At 36.9% G+C, this 10,476-nt stretch overlaps 1 protein-coding gene across 1 annotated transcript in view; it reads right to left on the reverse strand.

Moving 5' to 3' along the window:
- Nucleotides 1–882: 882 nt before the first annotated feature.
- Nucleotides 883–10,476, reverse strand: part of Ascc3 (activating signal cointegrator 1 complex subunit 3) — a 312,705-nt gene continuing 303,111 nt past the window's right edge. Inside the window, exons 40-42 of the mRNA XM_055616194.1 lie at nucleotides 8,659–8,868; nucleotides 1,963–2,138; nucleotides 883–1,659 (exon numbers count right to left, since the gene is read on the reverse strand). Coding sequence (XP_055472169.1) covers nucleotides 1,512–1,659; nucleotides 1,963–2,138; nucleotides 8,659–8,868 — 534 coding nt within the window. The 3' untranslated portion in view covers nucleotides 883–1,511. The remainder of the gene's footprint in view (nucleotides 1,660–1,962; nucleotides 2,139–8,658; nucleotides 8,869–10,476) is intronic.

Raw genomic sequence — 10,476 nt, forward strand, 5'->3', positions numbered from 1 at the left:
TGTGTATGCACGTGTGTGTATGTGCATGTGCCTGAGATGGGAGGCATGTCAGATTCCCTAGAGCTAGAGTTGTGTGGAGTTGCAAGCTGACTGATGTGGGTGCTAGGACCCACACTCATATCCTCTGTAAGAGCAAGACAAACCTAGAATCCCTGCACAAGATGCAGCCCACGGCAGCTCAGTCTCCAAGAGGGTTCCTTAGTAATGGGAACAGGGACTATCTCTGACATGAACTCAGTGGATGTCATTTTAAACATTGTCGAAATTCTTTGCCTCTAAAAGTGGTAAATAATTAATGATCCATGGGTCTTAAAAAGTAGCATTAATGAGACTCTAATATCCCATGACTCTAAAATGTAGGGAGTAATGAGTGCAGATAAAGTCACAGGTGAACTGAAACAATACCATTTTTCTATTCTAGTATACCTTGTCTTCTCTGGTTGACTTGGAGCTAAACAATTTGTTGCTTCTTCTGTTATTTCCTAACTATACTTGGGTAACTCTTCAAGATGTGTTACTTGTTTGAACAGATATATTTCTTTTATCTCAGGTAAGAATCTACCTGTAGGGTTGAGTATAAAGACAAGATTATTGCTAGGTTTGGCTGTGCATGCATGGAGCTCCAGCACGTGTGAAACAGAGGAAGAAGAATCCTGCGTTTGAGGAGAGGCTAGGCTAGGTTATATAGCAAGACCCTGAGATGTAAAACTGAACCAAACCAAATCCCAAAGACTCAAGTTATGAAGTATATTGTACTTTCCTCCTTGAATTTGGAAATATATCAGAGAGATGAGAAATAGTTTTGAGAAGTGAAAGAAAAAAGAATAGATGAGAAATGGGGAATATAATGGTATGACAGGAGAAAATAAAAGAGGCCTGGGAGGAGTTCTCTGTATTTTATTTCCACCAGTTACAGTCCTCACATTTTCCAAGATCAGTGTATGTTCTTTGAAAAATCTATATAATATAATTTCATATCATATATTATTATCATGTATAAGAAATCTGTGAAATTATTTCTACATGTGATCAAACCAAAGCATGAATTTTGGTAATAAGACCCACTTTGTATGTCATAGATTTGTTTTATGTTGCTTAAACTCCTCACCTGTCACACCTCAAAGTCATTCCCTAGAAAAAGGAATTACACACTCAATGTGTTCCTTAGAAAAAGGAACAGCTGATATTCATGTAAACAGTACACTGTGAGAGGCAAAAATTGGTAATCCAAAACTGTCTCCTCCAATACACACAACTTAAAAATGATAGTATGCTTACATATCTTACACATAAGGAAACTCACGAAGCTGTTACAAAAAGCAGCACTTCCTAAAAGGTCTTTGTGGCTAACACATTGCTGGAATCATCACTGCAGCCATTGTCAATTTCCTAGATGTTTTGAAGTTAGAAGCTGATTCTGTCAAGGCAGACACCAAGTAATTCAACTTGTCCACATGACTAAACAAGCAAGACTCTTGGCCACTTCTTTCAAATGGCCTGTTTGGGTCAGGTTACTCTACTTCCAACTCAGTGAAGGTATCAGAGATCTTTGTGTTGACCTGTGTGGAAATGTTTGCTTTTGTGACATTGAGATAAATGTCATACTGCTGGTCTAGGCCAAGGTAACAGTCACTCATGAGATACAGGGTGAAGATATATCTGAAATATAAAAACAGAAAGTACATGAGTGAGAATGCATTTATGAAACTATGTTTAAAATGCACCATTAAAAGACAACTCTGGAGATAAAATGTAAATTTGCAGCCACATTTTAACCTTTTTTGGTTTTATGAAGCAAAATTGGAGACTGAGCAATTAGTCTGAACCGGTATTTAAGCATGAGCATTAATAGGTAGGGGAGACCTATTAGAGCGGTCATTAGCATTTATTCCAATAAACACAGGCTTTTCAGGACAGGGAAGCACCATCACTACCTTGGAACTGGTGTAAGATTCTGCTTACCTTCCAGGTGTTTCAGGAGTAAAGAAAGAAAGGGAAGCATCATGATGAGTTCGAACAAACCCTACTCGTTTTAAAGCAATCAGTTCTCTCTTATCCACCTCTCCTAATATCAAAAACCATCCTTCATCTTTTAATTTGGGAAATCGAGGCGTAACTGCGTGACTCTCACATTTCCCCTGAAAATCAGAAAAGAAAATAAAAATATTACAAATGCCCGTATTTCCTAACCTTCTGGCTGTGGTTATAAGGCTATGCTGTTTCACTTGAAGGCCATAAATACATTTCAAGCACATCTATCTAGACATTTACATATTCTTCTTTTCTCATTTGGTTTCTTTTCTGTGTCTTTAGTTCCCTTTCTTTAAGGTTCCCAGAGGATATAGGACTACTTTGTGGCTATGACTATCAAAACATTTGGCCCAGCTAGAATAGAAAGCTGTGAGTCCTGAATACAGTTTTTATGCCATTTCTAAAATAAGCACTAATATTCCGCAGACATGAAAAATCTGAGGTCCAAGTTTACATTTTGATGTTCTATACATCTTCACAAGTTGCATGCACCAAGAACTGATGGTTACGAGAAAAATGAGTAAGCAAATGAGCATTTTAGTCAGACTAGACAATGAACCTCACAGTAATGAACAACAAAGGCAGAACTCTGCCTACGAAGAAAATCTACATAAAAAACATTTATTATTATTATTATTATTATTAATTTTTTCTGTTTTTGTTTTTTAAGACAGGGGTAATTTGTGTAGCCCTGGCTATGCTGGAACTTGCTCTGTAGATCAGTCTGGCCTCAAACTCACAGAGATCTGCCTGCCTCTGCTTCCTGAGTGCGGGGATTAATGAGCTGAGATTTTCTAGCACTGCCTGGTAAAAGGACATATTTTAATGTGGTTTAATGAAAACTTTTTTCTCCAAGATGGCAGATGACACTAATATACAGATTGTTCAAATCTCTAGGGAACAAGTGAGGCAAAGTTGGACAGCAGCTATCTTATGAGGTGATAAAACAAACGCTAGTTTTAACAGCAAAGAAATAAAGAGCAGAGGAGAGAGGAAGGAGAGACAAAGGGAAGCCAAGACTACTCTGTCTGTCCAGCTATGTTATCAGGAGTGACCAAGTAGATGAAAGTCAGAGACTTAAACTGTAATCAACATTGGATGCACCACTGAGCATATTTACTGTCTAACAAGTAAAGAATAATGGAGTATGCAGACTGGGAATATCCCTTCTTCCTGATGCCTGATTTGTCGAACATCATCAAAAAGCTATTTTAGAGAGACTACCTTTCAGACAGTGGCCTGGGAGTTCTAGAGGCAGAGGAGAAACTTGTGTGGCTCATTCTGGGGACCTAGAGCAAGTGCCATGAGCCTATACTTTGAAAACTAGTTTGCAGATTTCTTGAAGATTGAGGAGATAAACTTTAAGCTTATCTGTAACAGCGTTCCACAAAGCAGAAACATAGACTGAGGTTTAGACAGAGAAAGACTTATCCTTCTACTATGATACTGAGGAACCATAAGACCTGAAGGATGGGTAAGGGACAGGCCCTAAACCTATTTGTACACTAGTACCGAACTGAGACAGCTTGCACCTGCACCTAGCTAGTTCTTTACCTGCACAAAGTTGGGTGATGAAGATTGGGCCTATTTCCTTTAGCACATGGGCTGAATGAGGGCTTATCTATAGTACTGTACCTCCAGTCCAGTGGGAGAAATGGCACTTCACTCATACTACAACCTAGTCTCCTTGAATACTGCATATACTTCAACTGAAAGAACACAATTAAAAAGAAACAATCAAACAAACCAAATAACACCCCACTTATGACCTAAGCCCAGATAGGGGAACCCCAACAAAGAAACAATAAATATGAACAATCATGGTAATGTGATTTCTTTGAAAATGGTCAATTCCCAAGTATCAGAGGTCAAAGAAAAGTAAATTAGATAGCCCAAAGAATTCAAGGATTGAAGGATTATAGGAATATTTACTGACATAAAATAATTGATTTCACTAAATATATTTTATGTCAGTGAATCCATTACAAATAACTCAAACAAACAGCTGAATGAATTAAGGCAGCCAGAGGCACTCAAGAGGCTGGAAAGACTGAGAAGACCTGAGTTTGGATCTCCAGCACCCATGCATGAGAAGCTGGGCATGGTAGTATACGCCTTCAATCTTAGAACTGAAGAGGTGGCTGTAAGAGTTTCCCCAGGGCTTGCTGGCGAGGCAGCCTAGCTACTCAGTAAGCTCAAGATAGTGAGCGAACCTATTGAAAAACAAGGTGGAAAATAAAGTGATGGATGGCTCCTGAGGAATAACACCTAAAACCTCCACACACCTGTTCGTGCATGCACATGCACGCCATTAACCCCTTCCCAGAATATATGAAAGAAAGAGGAATTAAAAGTACAGAAATATGCAAAACAATTACATTTTTTTGAAAATTAAAGCAACCAAAAATTAAAAGCAACTAAAAATTAAAGCAACTAAGTCAAATTAAATCAGTGAAAGTTTGGCCAATAGACTGGATTAAGTGTAAGACACAATAACAGAGCCAAAAGACAAAATAAATTAGAATAGTCAGACAATGAAATAATAAAAAAGTGTAAATGAAACACAAACATCTACGGAACATCATTAAAAGACTAAATATATGAATTAGGAAGACAGGAGAAGGACAAGCTAATGATACAAAAAATATTTTTAATAAAGACAACAGATTTTCCAAATCTAGGGAAAGAGATGTCTATGTAGATATATGATGCCAAGCAGACAAGCAAAAAACAGTCCCATGTCATATTACAGCTAGAACATTCCATAGACAGAACAAAGAGAAGAACCAAGTCACTTATCAAGTTAAATACATCAGGAGAATGGACAATTTCTTAACAGAAACCTAAAAGCCAGTAGTATGTAGTTATCACCTACTTTAAGTTCTGAAAGACAGTAATTGTCAATCTACATCACAATATACAGCACTTTTTAGAGTCAAAGTAGAAAGAAAAAGTTTCCATGCCAAACACAAAATAAAAAAATTCGTGACAGTTAAGCCAGCACTACAGATACTTGAGGGAATCCTAAAAAGGACGATAAACACATCCATGAAACAAAACAAAACAATAAATCATGTTAGAACAGCAGTCAAGCTAACAACAGGACAGTATTACACATGACATGATCAATGACATGACAGGAATCAATATACACCTTTCAATAGTAACCGAATGTTAATGATTTCAGTTTTCCCCCCACAAGAGAGAGAGTGGAAGACTGGACTTAAAATCAAGACCTGGGGGCCGCGAAGACGGCCCAGTGGCTAAGGAGTTTGGCAGATGAGAGTCAGGACTGGAGCTTGGCCGGCGCGGACCCACATGCGCACTCAGTGCCGGTCGCAGCTGCCTATTATCCTCGCACTGGAGAAGCTGTGACAAGGGGTTCTTGCAGGGGGATCTGCTGGGTGTGCTCAACCGCAGAGTTCGAATGAGGGACTCTGGGTCAATATATAGTTAGGGTGAGCAAAGAAGACATCCAAAGATCATGCTCTAGGCTCCACACGTGCAGGCATACATGCGCACGTGCCTCTGCTGCATACCACACTCACTCAACCCCAAGCGACTCATATACTTGTTGCCTCTAATAAATCTATCTAATTATCAGATACACGACCTTATTTTGTTGAAAGGACAAGAAGAAGAAAAAATTCGAAGCTCATGAGAAACTAGCAAGCTAGCAGGTGAAACTTCTGCTGAAAAAAAAAATAGATATCTATGCAATGGAAGTTTTGGTTGCTTTGCAAACTCAGCCATATTATGTGAGTATGTCTTAATCCCAAGTGTGGGATTTTAGTGGGGTTATAGCTTGACCACACCTGTTAAGTGTCTCGTGCGGGGTGTGGCTTCTGCCAGCTGCTAATGGCTTACCTCCATATGTGGCATGGAGAAGGATGTGGTTAGGGCTTTTCGGATATAAATTGACAGCCCAGAAACAGAAGGTGTGATGTAGTGTGTGGTGTGTGGTGAGGAGCAGTTTTGAGAGACCAGAGAGACAGGCAGTGTGGAGGTTTGGAGCAGACAGAGTGAAATGCTACAGGTCATAGCGTCATGGATGAGACTGCTGACTGTGCCTGCAGAGACTGGTATATAGCCCTAAAAGAACCCTTTGACCTTAATCAGCCAGGGGAAGTAAAGAGGCCCTCTCTCCCCACTTAACTTCTCTCTCCTAGGGTTGAGAAGTTGAGGCCTAAACACCCTGAATAAAGGTTTTAAAAACCAGCGCTACATGTCTAACTACAATTAATGAGAAGACGTAAAGAAGGTCACTTTACAATGATAGAAGGAGGAATCCACCAAGGCGATATTTCAATGCTAAGTATACACATACTAAACACTGATTTAAGTTCACAAACAAAAACTATGGGACACAAAGGAGGAAATTACCTTCAGTATAGTAACAACTCCAGATGACTTTAGTCAGATCCTCTAAATAAAAGAAACAACTATAAAAACCAAAATTAAAGGATATTGTAGAACAAATGGACTTAACAGACACATACAGAATTTTCTGCCAAACATTGTAAATGCTGCTTGTCTCAAAAGACCATGGAACTTACATGTACTAGGACATGAAAAATTAAAGTAATTTATTGTATTTTGTGATCAGAAAAAAAGTAAAACTAGAAGTCAGTAATAAGAGAAATTAAAGAACACACACAAACTTGAGAATGAAGAACACATTACTGAATCAAAAGATTCCATCACTGAAAAACAAGGCAAGGAACTAAAACCTACGCTAACAATATAGTAGAACCTGTGAGATACAATTTAAGTGGTTTCAATAGAGGAGTAATAACTATAAATACAATAAAAAACAGAAAAATATTAAGGTCTCAGAAAATAAGAACAAGTCAATCCCCCAAATGGATTAGATGTAAGGAAGTACTAACTATCAGAGCAGAAAAAAATGATATGGAAGTTGAAAAAAAAAAAACACAACAATATAAAGAATCAACAAAACAGAGCCTATGAAAGCATAAACAAGATAAACTTGACAAACCCTTAGACAAACTGAGCAGAGAGAGAGAAGAACCAAACTACTGAAAATAGAAATGAAAAGGGAACACCACAACAGACACCATTAAAATTCAGAGGATCTTCAGGCATACCTTAAAAACAAACAAACAAACAAACAAACAAACAAAAAACCAATTTCAACAAACCAGAAAATCTAGAAGAAATGGATACTTTTCTTAATGTATGTGACCTAACAAAATTAAACCCAGAACACATAAACACAGTACCAAGCAGTATGATGAAGCAGTGAGTGGTAAGAATGCCAACTGCACCAAGCCAGGCTCAGATGGATTTCCTGCTTAATGGTACCAGACCCTAAGAACTAATACCAAGGCTCCTCAAATTATTTCATAAAAGAGACAAGTGCTACAGAGCCAAGTTCCAGACATACCTGAGGAGTTGAAACTGTAATTTTAGCAATCTGTAACATATATAACTTGGCACAATCCAGGATTGAATGTAGATATGACAACATTTGAACAATACTTGAAATTTCTTTTGGGATTGATTTCTATAAAGATCACCTATTGGTTTTGTATGACAATGTCCTTATGACATTGTATACTAATACCAAGAAGCTCTTCATTAGACTTTTACAGGCAGAAAGGTTTTTTTTTTTTTTTTAACATTAGTTGGAAATTGAATTTAGGATTTTAGCACAATTAAATCTCTTTTTTAAGGAAACTATTACAGTAATTTCACTATGATTTTATGTTGCTAATTAATACTATCCTCCATCTATGATTACTAACAGTCTTCTAATTTGGGATAAGCAATGCCAGAGGCAGACCAATGATGTTTATACTGATGAAGTTCTGTGTTAGAAATCAAACAGCAGTACTTCAGGGAATACAAACTTATTGACCATTCTGTGTGTGAAAAACCGAGAGCAAAAGCTGCTGGTTGTTGACAGCAGCAAGGCCTGAACCCACTCAAAGAAGACTATTATTTCAGTTATGACGGCACTAAAAAACCATCTGTCTGTACTATGTGAGCTTCTAGGACTTAAATGAATTTTAGTATCAGACTAAGAAAATAGCACAGTGATATATAATAAAACTACTGAATGTTTCTTCTCTGCATGAAATTGACAAAGCTTTCTTAAATGCAAGGAAGCAGGCAGATGTGGCAACTGAGCTCAGAAAAGCGCAGTTTCTTATTAGGATGCAGAGAATTAAATAGGAACGCTTCAACTTCACGTGCACTTAAGTGTGCTGTAGGTCCTGCACATCATCTTCTAGGGTAGTGCTTCTCAGAGTTTAAAGTACTAAGAATCCTGTTAGGCACTAAAGGGAGTATCAGATCACTGAGATTCTGTTTTGGTTATTGTGGAGTGGGGCCAAAGAATCTATACTTTAAAAGACACTCCAGCTGGAAAAGTCTGTTTGTGAATAGTGCTACAGTCAATGTACGTGAGGAATATTCTGGACATGAAAAATGGCACATGAAGAGAACTGATTAATTTTGAAAGACTGACGCTTGCTACTAATGCCAGTTGAGAAAGCAGGATTCACAAATGACACGAACACATTGGTAACAGAAAAGATATGTGTGGTAGTGCATGCGGATACTTGGTGTGAGATATTTGAGAGTGGAAACCAAATACTACACCTTGTGGAACCCAAAATGGACTCTCTGCAGTCTGACTTGAAGCACATACTCCTGATTAGCATGCAACTTGATCCATTTGTTGTCATCTCGTTTGTCTGCTGTCTGAGTTGAGATGGAGAGTTCATTATGCCCTTCAACTAAGTTATCCCATGAGCCTTTAACACTTATGCCAACATTTATCACTGGCAAGCGAGATAAAAAATTCCATGCCTGAATAAAAAAAATAATAAATGAACAATTAGTGGAAAATGCAGTGAACAACTGAGAAATGGTGGGCTTCTAGAAGGCCCGTCCTCTAACTTTGCATGAAATCTGTTGACGCAGCTGTTTAAATAACGCAGAGATCCTTCAAACTTTACTTAGCTTATGCTACTACTAGGATACTGCCAGTGATATGACCCATTTGTCCACTCAGATTTTTCTAGTTTTTCTTATACTTGCATATGTGGAAAGAGTATGCTTTCAATGTTAGGGTTTTTTAATCAACTGAAAAAAATTTACTACAATCTACACTTATTTCTTTATTGTGAATATCACCTGATACTGAGTAATTATTTGCCACACTAAAAAGTAAATATGATAAAAAATGTTTACTAGCAACTACTTTGTTTTAGAGATGTGCCTATGCAGATATCATGTGTGACTTTTAATGTGGAGAGCATTACGTGGGCATATAAAGACAATTTCAAAAAAATTGATGTTAGTATCTTTCTTAATGAAACACAATGACATAATACAACATTTTTGTTAACACTGTAAATCTGTTCTGTAAATTTTTACAGTACAATCCTATAATATCTATAATTTATAGGGAGCCCTATAATTTTAGGGGTCATTCTAGAAAAAAAATACCTTTATTTGCATTATTATTCCAACAGTACTAATTAAAACATATTTTGCCACTTTATTTTTCCTCTTTAAGACACTTGTGAATAATCATTCAATCAGTACTCAGCAATGCAGAACGAAAGAATGACAGTCTAGATCCCTGGAAACCATGTCACAAGAAATTCAAGATGCTAAGGTGACTGTTATCTTTTGTCACATTTACAAGTTTGTGGCAAGCTTACTATCAATCGAGAGCACTTCTTAATATAGCTTAAAAATTACATGAGGACTTCACTGATTTTTTTTTTTTTTTTGGTTTTTCTTTTTTTGATTCCTTACTATATACCACAGTTTCCTTATAGACTTGAATTGCTTGTTCACTATGGTTTTAGTGCTGCTTAGTGTATGTAATTGAAATAAAGCTCTGATGAGCCAAACCACCCTCAGGAATTAAAAAAAAAAAAAAAAAGTTAGTTCAATGAGATTTCCCCCTATAACTCGATCCTGTAACTTTTTATTATGAATTTGAAGTTATTCTGAAAGAGTTAGTTACAGAATATAGTTTAAGTATACATAAAAGCCAAGCCCCTGCCAGAACCAACCAGCCATCAACTAAGTAGAGCAACTGCTCTACTTAAGATTGGTTAACATGTAAAAATGGTCAAGGACACACACATAAAATATTACTAAGGCGTCTATTTAATGAGATGACACATATGAAACAAAATTTATTCTTATTTTTTTCACTTGCATAGTTAAATTAGTAACTAATAAAATGTTTTCTGGTTTTAGCAACTCATTGAAATTCACTCTACAATGCTCTTAAAAGTCTTAACTGGCTTTTATATGTATGAAATCTTCTGGAGAGATTTATTTTTATTTTTCAGCCTGTATTATGTACACATTTATTTATTGGGTATATATGCCTGGGATTGTATGTGTATATCTATCTATCTATCTATCTATCTATCTATCTATCTATCTATCTAT

Source organism: Psammomys obesus, unplaced genomic scaffold, assembly GCF_907164565.1.
Source record: "Psammomys obesus unplaced genomic scaffold, mPsaObe1.curated_primary_1811, whole genome shotgun sequence".
Lineage (NCBI taxonomy): Eukaryota > Metazoa > Chordata > Mammalia > Rodentia > Muridae > Psammomys > Psammomys obesus.